At 49.3% G+C, this 14,109-nt stretch overlaps 2 protein-coding genes across 6 annotated transcripts in view; one reads left to right on the top strand and one right to left on the bottom strand.

The window, feature by feature from the left end:
• Nucleotides 1–10,521, top strand: part of mdc1 (mediator of DNA damage checkpoint 1) — a 68,374-nt gene extending 57,853 nt beyond the window's left edge. Inside the window, exons 14-20 of one of the 2 annotated variants that reach the window (XM_070861265.1) lie at nucleotides 1,137–1,328; nucleotides 3,202–3,384; nucleotides 4,507–4,632; nucleotides 5,622–5,732; nucleotides 7,728–7,959; nucleotides 8,970–9,033; nucleotides 9,666–10,521. In XM_070861265.1, coding sequence (XP_070717366.1) covers nucleotides 1,137–1,328; nucleotides 3,202–3,384; nucleotides 4,507–4,632; nucleotides 5,622–5,732; nucleotides 7,728–7,959; nucleotides 8,970–9,007 — 882 coding nt within the window. In that variant the 3' untranslated portion in view covers nucleotides 9,008–9,033; nucleotides 9,666–10,521. Of the gene's footprint in view, nucleotides 1–1,136; nucleotides 1,329–3,201; nucleotides 3,385–4,506; nucleotides 4,633–5,621; nucleotides 5,733–7,727; nucleotides 8,943–8,969; nucleotides 9,034–9,665 lie in introns of those variants that run through there. The other variant, XM_070861266.1, reaches the window with a different exon arrangement.
• A 791-nt stretch (nucleotides 10,522–11,312) lies between these two features.
• Nucleotides 11,313–14,109, bottom strand: part of cchcr1 (coiled-coil alpha-helical rod protein 1) — a 38,627-nt gene continuing 35,830 nt past the window's right edge. For 3 of the 4 annotated variants that reach the window (XM_070862186.1, XM_070862185.1, XM_070862184.1), the window contains one exon: nucleotides 11,313–11,905. In XM_070862186.1, coding sequence (XP_070718287.1) covers nucleotides 11,805–11,905 — 101 coding nt within the window. In that variant the 3' untranslated portion in view covers nucleotides 11,313–11,804. Of the gene's footprint in view, nucleotides 11,906–12,595; nucleotides 12,742–14,109 lie in introns of all 4 variants that reach the window. The other variant, XR_011587907.1, reaches the window with a different exon arrangement.

A 14,109-nucleotide genomic window follows, 5' to 3' on the forward strand; every position in this document is an offset into this window, starting at 1 on the left:
TGGGACTTGAACCCCCTCTACCTTTTGATTCAGAGGCGAGTGTGCCACCACTGAGCCACAACTTCACAGCCTGCGAGTTATTGTTGAAGTGTGGTCGCTGTTTGCAGGCGAACAGAGCATGGTCTCGCAAACGGCAGTAAGATGGGTGCGAACGTCACACATGAGTGATGGCAGTGTGCTCCGTCAGCAGCACACTGAAGTGTCGGCCCGGATCGTCAAGCCACGGCCCCCTGACTCAGAGTTGAGGGTGCTACCAACCGAGCCACGGCTGATGTTCGTCAACTCTCCTCCTGATTCTGCTGCACAGTCCATGTGTTGGTGAGAACGGGATCTGGCTCCATTGTGACGCCAGCTCCAAGTAGTAAAATATCCTGTCTGCGCTAGCTCGGCTGGAACGTGGGCACTCGAGTGATGTGTCGGAAGCCTGTGGGGCTTTACCATGGCAGTGGCTTCAGGAAAGCAGGCGTGGAAATAGACAAAAGCCCGAAAGGCATCTCGCTGTGGAAAGTACAGCGTGTAAACTCGAGCAGGGAGAAAGGGAAGAGATACCTTAACGACAATCTGTCCACCTTTTTTAAAAAATTAACCGCGCCCCCTTTCCTCCCCCCAACCCCCCCCCCCCCCCCTGGTCCCCGGCCAGTTCATGTACTCGCTAAAGAATCACAGAATCATAGAAATTTACAGCACGGAAGGGGGCCATTCGGCCCATTATATCCACGCCTAATCCCAGCTATCCAGCCTAATCCCACTTTCCAGCTCTTGGTCCGTAGCCCTCTAGGCTACAGCACTCCAGGTGCACATCCAGGTACTTTTTAAATGTGAGGGTTTCTGCCTCTACCAACCTTTCAAGCAGAGAGTTCCAGACCCCCACAACCCTCTGGGTGAAGAATTTCCCCTCAAATCCTCTCTAATCCTCCAACCAATTACTTTAAATCTATGCCCCCTGGTTGTTGACCCCTCTGCTAAGGGAAATAGCTTCTTCCTATCCACTCTATCTTGGCCACTCATCATTTTATCCCCCTCAATAAGATCTCCTCTTCCAAAGAAAACAACCCGTCTATCCAATCTTTCCTCATAGCTAAAATTCTCCATTCCAGGCAACATGCACTCACTTCCCTCACCTGCCTGTTTTTAAGGAATGCACGCAGCCCTCTTCACAGGAGACGGGATTGCCGTCGGGACGTAAGCGCCGCACACGGGCGACTAGTCCATCAGACAGTGAGAAGGAACCCAGCACCACGCCGCCGGTGACGACCCGTCGGCGAGCAGGCCGGCAGTCCTCTCGCACGTCCGCAGGCTCCGTCCCGGAGAGTGTCGCTCCACCCAAGGTAAGCAGCAGATTGTGAATGTTCACGAGTAAGGGTCGGGTCGCGGGTGGAGCAAGGGTCGGTCGGGGGGGCAAGGGTCGGGTCACGGGTGGAGAAAGGGTCAGGTCGGGAGGGGAGCAAGGGTCGGGGTGGGGGCGGGAGCAAGGGGGAGCAAGGGTCGGGCCGGGGTGGGGGGGGGTGGGGAAGTAAGGGTAAGGTCACGGGCAGTAAGCGTGTAAGCGTCACATACAGGGAGTTTAATGTATTACCAATGGAGCACAGCCTGAGAGGCTCCAGTCCAGCATGCTTGACAAATCTTCTGGAATTTTTTGAGGATGTTTCCAGTAGAGTGGATAAGGGAGAACCAGTTGATGTGGTATATTTGGACTTTCAGAAGGCGTTCGACAAGGTCCCACACAAGAGATTGATGTGCAAAGTTAGAGCACATGGGATTGGGGGTAGTGTACTGACATGGATTGAGAACTGGTTGTCAGACAGGAAGCAAAGAGTAGGAGTAAATGGGTACTTTTCAGAATGGCAGGCAGTGACTAGTGGGGTACCGCAAGGTTCTGTGCTGGGGCCCCAGCTGTTTACACTGTACATTAATGATTTAGATGAGGGGATTAAATGTAGTATCTCCAAATTTGCGGATGACACTAAGTTGGGTGGCAGTGTGAGCTGCGAGGAGGATGCTGTGAGGCTGCAGAGCGACTTGGATAGGTTAGGTGAGTGGGCAAATGCATGGCAGATGAAGTATAATGTGGATAAATGTGAGGTTATCCACTTTGGTGGTAAAAACAGAGAGACAGACTATTATCTGAATGGTGACAGATTAGGAAAAGGGGAGGTGCAAAGAGACCTGGGTGTCATGGTACATCAGTCATTGAAGGTTGGCATGCAGGTGCAGCAGGCGGTTAAGAAAGCAAATGGCATGTTGGCCTTCATAGCAAGGGGATTTGAGTACAGGGGCAGGGAGGTGTTGCTACAGTTGTACAGGGCATTGGTGAGGCCACACCTGGAGTATTGTGTACAGTTTTGGTCTCCTAACCTGAGGAAGGACATTCTTGCTATTGAGGGAGTGCAGCGAAGGTTCACCAGACTGATTCCCGGGATGGCGGGACTGACCTATCAAGAAAGACTGGATCAACTGGGCTTGTATTCACTGGAGTTCAGAAGAATGAGAGGGGACCTCATAGAAACATATAAAATTCTGACGGGGTTAGACAGGTTAGATGCAGGAAGAATGTTCCCAATGTTAGGGAAGTCCAGAACCAGGGGTCACAGTCTAAGGATAAGGGGTAAGCCATTTAGGACCGAGATGCGGAGGAACTTCTTCACCCAGAGAGTGGTGAACCTGTGGAATTCTCTACCACAGAAAGTTGTTGAGGCCAATTCACTAAATATATTCAAAAAGGAGTTAGATGAGGTCCTTACTACTAGGGGGATCAAGGGGTATGGCGAGAAAGCAGGAATGGGGTACTGAAGTTGAATGTTCAGCCATGAACTCATTGAATGGCGGTGCAGGCTAGAAGGGCCGAATGGCCTACTCCTGCACCTATTTTCTATGTTTCTATGAACATTTGCAAGCCTTTCATTAGCCACAAATGTAACTAGGCTAAATTAATTTTGCACACAATACCCTTTGCTGCATTTCACAGCACGTTTACACCTATATCTTTGAGCAGATAGTAGTGACCCACTGCTCTGCTCCCCTCCTGCAGACCTTCCTTCCCGTTAAAGCAGCTTATTATTTCCAGAAGCTTTCTTAGGGAGTTGAGCTGGTTGTTAAAAACATTTGGCCTCTGTCACTGACCCAGCTCACGGCATCTCTTCCTCCCCTATCTCTCTCTCTCTCTCTCTCTCTCTCTCTTCCCCGCCTTCCCCCTACTCCCAGATCATGTTCACGGGACTGGTGGATGAGAACGGGGAGAAGGTGATTAAGCAGCTTGGCGGCGAAGTGGTGGAATCGGTGCACGACAGTACTCACTTAGTCACAGACCGCATCCGTCGGACGGTGAAGTTCCTGTGTGCTGTTGCAAGGGGGATCCCCGTGGTAACCCCCGAGTGGCTGATAAAGGTGAGTTGTTACTTCTTTTTAAGTCTTGTATCGACATCGAAGCTGAGCTCGACCCTGTCCCGACTGATCCGCACTTAACCAGCATGTGTTAGAAAACGCGTGTCACCTTCCACACTTCCCTAGTTCAGTCTCCACCTTCAACTCATTCCTTCCCAGGACCTCCAAAGATGTCAGCCATGGCTCAGTGGGTTTGAGTCAGAAGGTCGTGCATTCAAATCCCACTCCGGAAACCTGAGCACAAAATCTAGGTGACACTCCAGTACTGTACTGCCCCTCCGACAGTGAAGCGCTCCTTCAGTACTGCCCCTCTGACAGTGCAGTGTTCCCTCATTATTGCCCCTCTGACAGTGCAGCGCTCCCTCATTATTGCCCCTCTGACAGTGCAGCGCTCCCTCATTATTGCCCCTCTGACAGTGCAGCGCTCCCTCATTATTGCCCCTCTGACAGTGCAGCGCTCCCTCATTATTGCCCCTCTGACAGTGCAGCGCTCCCTCAGTACTGCCCCTCCAACAGTGAAGCGCTCCCTCAGTATTGACCCTCCAACAGTGCAGTGTTCCCTCAGTACTGCCTCTCTGACAGTGCAGTGTTCCCTCAGTACTGCCTCTCTGACAGTGCAGCGCTCTCTCAGTATTGCCCCTCTGACAGTGCAGCGCTCCCTCATTATTGCCCCTCCAACAGTGCAGCACTCCGAGTACTGCCCCTCCGACAGTGCAGTGTTCCCTCAGTACTGCCCCTCCGACAGTGCAGCGCTTCCTCAGGTACTGCCTTTCGACAGTGCTGCACTCCTTCAGTACTGTCCCTACGACAGTGTGGCACTACCTCAGCACTGTATTCGTGTCAGCCTGGATTTTGTGTTCCAGTCTTTGGAGTGGGACTTGAACCCATGACCTTCTGTCTCCGAGGCAAGAGTGCTACCCATTGACACAGCAGACACCTAAACCAAATCATCGTGGGTAAATGAATTCGGGTTTTTGTTGCATTACTTAAGTAACTAGTTTTGATGTCCTTTCTTTGTTTCGTAGCTTGTGGTATAAAAACATTTCTGAGTCATTCTTTGTTTTCTCATTTGTTGTTGGGCTCTCGCTCGCACAATTTTACTCACCACCCCAAATGCTGGAAAAGTGTGGGAAGAGCAGCTGTTTCCTGCCGACGAGCAGCTTCTTAGTAGATGACAGCGAACAGGAGCAGAAGTTCAACTTCAAGCTGGCCGAGTCCCTGCAGAAAGCCAAGGAGCAGCTGCTGCTACAGGTAAGTGGCAGCCCTGCCCACTAACCCAGGAGAGGGGAACCATAAACCAGGCTGCGGGAGAGGGGAAACCAGGCTGCGGGAGAGGGAAGATCAGCACCTGAGGGAGGTCATGCTGGTGGGGTGAGACCATGAAGGGTGGGAGGAGCCTTGTGTGGAGCATAAGCACCAGCATGGACCAGTTGGGCTGAATGGTCTGTCTCTGCTGTACATTCTATGTAACTATAGTTTTCCATCCCTGGCATCACCCTGGTGAATCTACACTGAACGCTTCCTCTTGCTTTAATATCCTTTTTATAAGGTGCCCAAAACTTTACACGGTGCTCCAACTGTGGCCGAACCAATGTATTTAACTGGGAGGGACAAGAGTGATGCCAATGAGCAGAAGCTGTCGCAAGTCAGATTTCTCCCACCGGGGTGGTGGGGGGGAAATGACCATCTTCCAGTCACGTTAACTTTTGAACCTCATGGCGACCTCGGCTGCCCGTGTCCTAACTCGCACCAAGTCCCGCTCACCCATCACCCCTATGGTCGGTGACCTACACTGGCTCCCGGTTAAGCAGCGCCTCGATTTCAAAATTCACATCCTTGTTTTCAAATCCTTCCATAGCATTGCCCCTCCCTATCTCTCTAATCTCCTCCAGCCCCACAAACCCGAGAAGTCTACGCTCCTCTAATTCTGCCCTGATTGTAATCGCTCAACCATTGGTGGGCCGAGCCTTCTGTTGTCTAAGCCCCAAGCTCTGGAACTCCCTGCCTAAACCTCTCCGCCTCTCTACTATTTAAGATTCTCCTTAAAACCTACCTCGTCACCTGTGCTAATTTCTACTTATCGCACAATACTCCTGTGAAGCGCCTTGGGATGTTTCACTATATTAAAGGCGCTATATAAATACAAGTTGTTGTTGTTCATTAGATACTAAAAGCCGAACATGTTGCAATTTGAGGGGGGTGGAGGAACCGGCGATTCATTTGTTTCCGAATCCCATCAGGATTACCGAGTGCACATGACGGCGGGGGTGCTACCTGAGCCGAGCCAGATGGATAGCATCGTCCAGTGTAGCGGAGCGACCGTACTGCCCAAGATGCCGAGAGCGTACAAGGTGAGGCTCGCTGTGATGGCAGCACCGTGCTTATTGTTAGTGAAGACTGGAGTACCATGGCTACAGACTCATAAAGGATAAGGAGGGGGACCTGCACTGAAATTAGAAAGAAAGAGCTTGCGTTTGTTTATATATTTATTAATTAATAGAAATATATTTCATCATCATAGGCGGTCCCTCGTATCGAGGATGACTTGCTTCCACACCAAAAAGGGTTGAGTTCACAGGTATTTCAATGAAGGACCTAATATTCCAGGTCCCGAACTACATGTTGAAGGGTGGAAGCTGCCTGTGCGTGGAATTTTTTAACGTGTGGTGGCCGTTGCACACCAGCCACCACTATTTATATTAATCTGCAGGGCTATGGGGAAAGAGTGGGACTAATTGGACAGCTCTTTCCAAGTGCCGGTACAAACACAATGGGCCGAATGGCCTCCTTCTGTGCTGTAGGATTCTACAGCGTCTTTCATGACCTCACGATCAAAGCGCTTTGCAGCCAATGAAGTACTTTTTTTTGAAGTGCAGTCACTGTTGTAATGTGGGAAACACGGCAGCCAATTTGCGCACAGCAAGCTCCCACAAACAGCAATGTGATAATGACCAAATCATCTGTTATGGTGATGTTGGTTGAGGGATAAATATTGGCCAGGACTCCTTGGGAGAACTCCCCTGCTCTTTGAAATAGTGACATGGGATTTTCTACATCCAATTGAGGGCAGACGGGGCGCCTGTTTTTAACGTCTCGTCCGAAAGTTGGTTCCTCCGTCAGCGCGGCACTTGCTCAGTACCGCACTGTGGAGTGTCGGCCTGAAATTTGTGCTCCAGTGCCTACAGCCGACTGACTCGGGAGGCATGTGTGCTACCCACTGACCCACAGCTGTGACACACTTAGCTGCTGCTGGGTAGAGTGGCAATCGGGACATGTGAATGGATGCAAGGGTTGGTCTCAGCACATCTGGGCTACAGGCTTTTGCTGTTCCTGATACTATTTGATGAATCCTGCTGGAAAGTGCAAGACTTCTGCTGCGGAGAGGATTAGCGTGCGCTGCAATGGCCTTCAAGCATTAGGATAGTCTGCTGACAATCAGTGGGCTCGCAAATAAAGTCAAGCCTTGTAGATGGGATAGCAGAAGGCTGTTAGCAATGTACCCTCGTAAGAACCGTCACCTTCGAGGGCGGAGAGGATAAACACTCAATAGCGAATGCCAAATTCATTGTGACGGGGATCCTTCTCTCCGTGGCTCGGTGGGTAGCACTCTTGCCTCTGAGTCACAAGGTCGTGGATTCGAGTCCCACTCTAGAGACTGGAGAACACACTCTTGACTGGCACTCTAGTGCAGTGCTGAGGGGAGCACTGCACTGTTGGAGGTGCCACCTTTCAGATCAGGTGTCAAACCGAGGCCCTGTCATATTTCAAAAGATCCCATAGAACTATTCACAGAAGAGCAGGAGACTTGTCTTCTGGTGTCCTGGTTAAAATCCATCCCTCCCAAAATAAATTAATTGATCATTCATCTCATGGGGGCCTGCGACCACACTAAATCATTGGCTGTAAATCACTTCGGGACATCCTGAGGTTGTGAAAGGCGTTGTTTAAACGCAAGTCCTTTCTTGAATAAGAAATCGCCCATTTAAAATGGAAATGAGGAGGAATTTCTTCTCTGAGGGTCGTGAATCTTTGGAATTCTCTACCCTCGAGAGCTGTCGAGGCTGGGTCATTGAATAAGTTTAAGGTGGAGATAGATTTTTGAATGATAAGGGAGTCAAGGCTTATGGGGAGCAGGCAGGGAAATGGAGTTGAGGCCAAGATCAGATCAGCCATGATCTTGAATGTTGGAGCAGGCTCGAGGGGCCAAATGAGCTACTCCTGCTCCTGTTTCTTATGTTCTTGCTTTGCCTTTTTCACCCTCGGTGGCGTTCCCTTGTGAGTGGGTCGGCCTCCCGATAATAATGGGTTTGTGATTCTAACCCGGTGTTTGGATTTGAATGTGGCAGGAGAAAACCCTGGTGATTTCGTGCCCGGACGACCTACCCAAGTGCAAAGCAGCCCGGGACGCCGGCATCCCCGTAGTCAGCGCCGAATTCATCCTGACGGGGATTCTCCAGCAGACGGCAGACCTGGCGAGTTACCGGCTGGACGGGGGTGGGAACGGGGTGGTCGACAGCAAGCCAGAGAACAAAGGCAGAAAGCGGAGTTCCACAGCAGCAGCAACGCAGCCAGTCAGCGGTAAGAAGAGGAGGCGCTGACTGTTTTAAAACCAGGTGTAGGAATTTTAGTAAAGCTGTAAATCCATAATGTAATTAAAAAAGAAATGAAACTTCACTAATTGTTTTCATTCCCTATAGTCGGGCATGGAGCTCTTTTTCCCATTAAAAGGACTATATAATGAAATCTGTGAACTATGGAACCTTGGTTAACGGTATTAGCTGTCCTTTGTTCTGCAGGTGTCATTAATTTCAAAATGCCCGTTGTATGAACTGTTTTTAATTGAAAATAAATGTCAGTAGAATGGTGAGCTGTTTACCCAGCATCGATCGCAACAGAGAAACCATTTTATCCCTGGTCTGGAGTCATGCGAGTATTCAATCCCAGAGATAGAGCTGTTTCTCTGTCACTATGGATGCTGGGTAAAAAGCTTGCCATTCCACAAGAGCTGCCTCTTTCGCAAAACCCGCGACCACCTCTTGCTCACCTGCCCGTCCCATCTTTTAAGTTGTGAAAGAGCTTGGTGCATTGAAGGCTGTCAGTAGTTTGCAATTTGCGAGCATCTGTAGTTTCGGAGTGCCTCTTGTATATTTTACCATGTCCGTCATTCGGGTCTTTCCGAAAGTGCCTGTTTTTTTTTTGCAGGCATCCTGTTTTTTTTAGGAATGTCTGCTTATACAGGTTTCACTGTAATATGTGAAGACTTGAATTTATATAGCGCCTTTCACAACCTCAGGATGTCCTCAAGCACTTCACAGCCAAGCGAAATACCTTTGAAGTGCCGTCACTGTTATGTAGTGCAAGTTTGTCTTTTTATGTACCAGAAATGTTGCTGTGGCATCTCTCTAGATTAGAAAATCCTGAACTCCCTGTGGATCAGATGGACTGTTGCGGTGCGGTTAACCCACGAAACAAAAATAAGGAGTTTCTAATGACTTTGTTTAACTTGCTGATGATCATGTTTCTGTGAGACAAAATACCGAATAAACCTTCATTTATTTTGATACCTTGAAAACTACCTTTTTCAAAAGATGCCTATTTAGAAAATGGAAGCTCCGTGCGTGTTTGAAATTTGGACACTGACCTGCCAATTTGGTAAGAGTTTTATAAATTAATTAGTTTTTTTTTAATCTGGTGTCTTGTGCCAACAATCGCATGGGGTTACGTGTGAAGGACATCAATTGGGATCAGGTCCCGGACGGCTGCTGGCTCCCATGGAATTGTACCCAGAGTCATCACCTTCTGGAAATGAGGGCAGTGCTACAACTGAAACCTGTCAGGAGCGTAGCAGCCGACTTATCAGAAGGTTGCGGGTTTGTGCCAGCCCCCATTTCCCACTCCACCTTGACTTGGAATATTCCACTCATCTTTAATCCATTTTTTTTTTGCCAGCGTTGATGGAAATGCACAATGCTCATTAGTCCCATCAACCGGCCCCCTCAGTAATTGCTCCGTGATCACGGTGCAAGCTGTTGGCAGTTAAACACTTTTTGTTTCAAGTATCTTCGAACACTTAATTCCAATGCATCCCCCATACACGCTCAACAAAGCCCTCACTTGTGGTCGGGCTCAGGAGCCCCAGGCTTCTGAATGTGGTCAGAAACAGGAATACGTTCTGCTGGGTGCAATGTGCGAGTGTGGCTGGGGACTGCACTCCCAAATATATATCTGGGGTTCTGACGAAAGGTCATCGACATGAAACGTTAACTCTGTTTCTCTCTCCACAGATGCTGCCTGATGTGTTGAGTGTTTCCAGCATTTTCTGTTTTTACTCTATAATCTGGGGAATGTCTTCTAACATCTCTCTCTTACTGTGGCACAGGATACGAGAGCTTGTTATCCGACGAGCAATTTGCTTGCCTCATTTTGATACTTCAATGGTCACTGCTCGTCAACTTGTTCCTGCCAAGCTCCATTTTATACTAAAATGTACTGAAACCAAGTCCCAGGCACCTGCTTCCTATTCTAATTCATTCCTTCTCAGACCTGTAGAAATAGGCACAAGAAAGATTTACATTTGTATAGCATCTTTCATGACCTCAGGATGTCCCAAAGCACTTTTGAAGTGTAGTCACTGTAGCGTAGGAAACGCGGCTGCCAATTTGCGCACAGCAAGCTCCCACAAACAGTAATATGATTATGACCAGATAATCTGTTTTAGTGATGCAGATTGAAGGATAACTATTGACCAGGACACCGAGGATAACTCCCCTGCTCTTCTTTGAAATAGTGCCATGGGATCTTTTACATCAGCAGACGGGGCCTCGGTTTAACGTCTCCTCCGAAAGCCGGCATCTCTGCCAGTGCAGCACTCCCTCAGCGTCGCACTGGGAATGTCAGCCTAAATTATGTGCTCGAATCTCCGGAGTGAGACTTGAACCTATAACTTTCTGAGGCGAGCGTGCTACCCACTGAGCCACGGCTGACACCAGAAGTCTACCCTTCCTCCTAAGCCACAGCTGGTATCACTAAATTTGACCTGTGATTTCTGTCTCTTTCTCCTTTATTTTTGTCCAATCTTGGGTATTGTGTAGTGCCCTTCACTGGGGTTTGTCAGTAAAGATACAGTGAGCTCATTTTGTTTAAAACTCAGCCCTGCCTGATGGATGAAATAGCAAATTGAAAATAAAATCCATAATGTAAATTCATTTATTTATTGATTTTTTAAAAAGTTTTCTGTGAAAAAATAAATACAAACTGTACAGTTTACAATGGTAAACTAGAGGAATTTGAGGCAATTTCTCCCTGAAAGTGCGACTGTTGTTACTAAAACATTTCAGTTAAGCCATTGTAAAGTACGTCGTACAAAAAGCAATCGACGGTGTTAAACTTGAACAAAGTTGAATCTTGCACATCGGTTAGCTTAAAGGAAAATTAGTCTGCACTCTGGTGATGGATCTTACGCACATCCTTAACCAGAAATGAATATGCAATCCTCTTCCCGTGATACCTGTACTTCTACCAGTTTGTGGACTGTCCCGATTGGTTGCAACGCATAGTGTGTCGAGGCGCCTTGTGGGGGGCAAATTGATTTAAATCCGGCCTTTTTCCAGTACTGCTAAACCAGAGAGAGGGCAGATTTCGAAGTGAAAAGGTACTGCGGGCAGAGTAATGAGCCGTACAGGCCTCATTTGATCCATGACCTGTGCTATGTGAGGTGAGGGGTGACAAATGGTCTCGGCGTGCTTTGGACGATGGAGGGGAGGGAACAGAAAATAACCTGCTGTGTTTCCCACTCCTGACGGCTATCCAGTGCCTCCTCTGCTAGCAAGCCGGTGTCTCGTGCCACAAAGCATCTTTGAGCACAAGGGTGAGAGCAGGTTCAACTGCGATACGCCCCCCCCCCCCCCCCCCCTCACAGCCGAATAGCTTACCTGGGCTCACCCAATGAAGGATGGTCACTTGAGTAATGTAATGGAGGGTACCCCAGTATTGAGTCGGCACCTTCAGAAGCCGAGGAAGGATGAGACAAAGAGATAATTTGCAACAACTGATCACTGTACCGTGCAATAAAAAGTAGCTCTCACCCATAGACGACAGACTGGGTCTGCACAGACTGGGTCTGCACAGACTGGGTCTGCACAGCCTGGGTTGGGTCTGCACAGACTGGGTTGGGTCTGCACAGACTGGGTCTGCACAGCCTGTGACAAGAATCCTACAACAGACCTAGAAAATAGTACGGCCTTGAGAGAACAATGTGATGGAAAGAACAAGTGTTTCAGAGAGCTTACTGGAGGCTGTTTACTTATTCTTCATGGCGTTATAATTAAGCAGCGAGTCATGGAGACCTACGATCTGTCCACTTGGATTGGCTCAGGGGTGATCTTTGAGGAAGACCTGGCGGCTTGGACTTGCCCTTTCTCCTCCTACTCGGTCTCCTCTTCCTCGGTCGTGTCTCTCTCCTCTTGGTCCTCAATCACGGCCGCACTCAAGGTCTGCAGCTCGTCGAGAACCTCAGCGAGGGAGTCTGAAAAAGAAAGACTTGCGGTTATATAGCACCTTTCACGAACTCGGGACGACCCAACGAGCTTTTGAAGTGCAGTCACTGTTGTAATGTAGGAAACGCAGCACAGCAAGCTCCTACAAACAGCAGTGTGATAATGACCAGATAATCTGCTTTTGTTATCTCGATTGAGGGATAAATATTGGCCAGGACACCGGGATAACTCCCCTGCTCTTCTTCGAAATCGTGCCATGGGATCTTTTATGTCCACCTAAGTGGGCAGACGGGGCCTCGGTTTAATGTCTCATCCGAAGGGGAAAGGTGCAGTTACAGAAGTGAGCCCATTGCATCGCTCCCTACCTTGTAGGTTCCAGGCCTCCTTGCGCCTCTGCTGAAGGCCCTGCACCTTGCTGGCAGACAGTGCAACAAACACCAGCAGCCGTCTGCAGCTGACTCTTGCTGGATGTGCCAGCCTGACGCGGGCATTGTAACTGAGAGGAGTAGCTTTGTACCTGACTGACAACCTGTGAAGACAGTTGCTTGCCGCCACTGCCAGTTAGACGCGCAAGGGCTTCAGGCTTAACTACATTTATCATGGGGCGACTGCAGATTTTAAAAGCGTGATAATCCTTCCAGTACGCGGACGATGCCTGCGTCTGCGCACATACAAAGGCTGAACTCCAGGACGTAGTCGACGTATTTACTGAGACGTACGAAAGCATAGGCCTTGCGCTAAACATCCGTAAGACAAAGGTCCTCCACCAGCCTGTCCTTGCCGCACAGCACTGACCCCCGCAGTCATCAAGATCCACGGCACGACCCTGGACACCGTGGATTACTTCCCATATCTCGGGAACCTCCTATAAACACACAGTGCATCGAAATGTTTTCCACACCACATCAAGAATCAAAACTGTACAGCAAGGTGCAGGCATTGATGACGAGATACAACACCGCCTCCAGTGCAGCCTTTGACCGCCTGAGGAAAAGAGTCTTTGAAGACCAAGCTCATGGTCTACAGGGCTGTAGTAATACCCGCCCTCCTGTATGGCTCAGAGACATGGACCATATACAGTAGACACTTCAAGTTGCTGGAGAAATATCACCAACGATGTCTCCGCAAGATCCTACAAATCCCCTGGGAGGACAGGCGCACCAACATCAGCGTTCTCATTCAGGCCAACATCCCCAGCATTGAAGCACTGACCACACTCGATCAGCTCCACTGGGCAGGCCACATAGTTTGCATGCCAGACACAAGACTCCCAAAGCAAGCGCTCTACTCGGAGATCCTTCACGGCAAACGAGCCAAAGGTGCGCAGCGGAAACGCTACAAGGACACCCTCAAAGCCTCCCTGATAAGAATGCGACATCCCAATTGACACTTGGGAGTCCCTAAGTGAAGGAAGTGCATCCGGGAGGGGGCTGAGCATCTCGAGTCTCAACACTGAGAGCATGCAGAAATCAAGCGCAGGCAGCGGAAAGAGAGTGCGGCAAACCAGTCCCACCCACCCCTTCCCTCAACGACTCTCTGTCCCACCTGTGACCAGGTCTGTGGCTCTCGTATTGGATGTTCAGCCACCAAAGAACTCCATTCAGGAGTGGAAGCAAGTCTGCCTCGATTCTAAGGGACTGCCTATGATGATTCCTTCCTTGCTGCTAATGGCAGGGGGTGGGGCGGAGAGTGAACCGCCAACTCGAGCACCGACAGCCAATTAAAAATTCATACAGAATTCCACAAACGTTTTCGGGCAGTAGCTGGCCACTGTTCGTTACTGGCTCAGACGTAACACTCTGGAGTCAGAGAGTAGTGGATTCGAGCCTCACAGCGGGCTTTGAAAAGTAAGAACAGGAGGAGGCCATTTAGCCTCTCGAGCCTGCTCTGCCATTCCTTTCTTGGGCAGTCCCCCGGAATCGAGGATGATTTGCTTCCACACGAATACGAGTTCTAAGAGGCCTGATGTTCCAGATCCCAAACTTCTTTCTAGAGTGTGGAAGATGTCTCTGCGTGAATTCAATGAAATCATGGCTGATCTGCGACCTAACTCCATGTACTAACTTGCATTTCTACAGCGCCTTTCACGTCAACAGAACGCTTTTCAGCCAATGACTTACTTTTGAAGTCTAGCCACTGTTTTGTAGGCACCGTGGCAGCCAATTTATTGCGAGATCCCACAAATAGCAACGAGATAAATGACCAGTTAATCTATTTTAGTGGTGTTGGTTGA

The sequence above is a fragment of the Pristiophorus japonicus genome, chromosome 19, assembly GCF_044704955.1.
Source record: "Pristiophorus japonicus isolate sPriJap1 chromosome 19, sPriJap1.hap1, whole genome shotgun sequence".
NCBI lineage: Eukaryota > Metazoa > Chordata > Chondrichthyes > Pristiophoridae > Pristiophorus > Pristiophorus japonicus.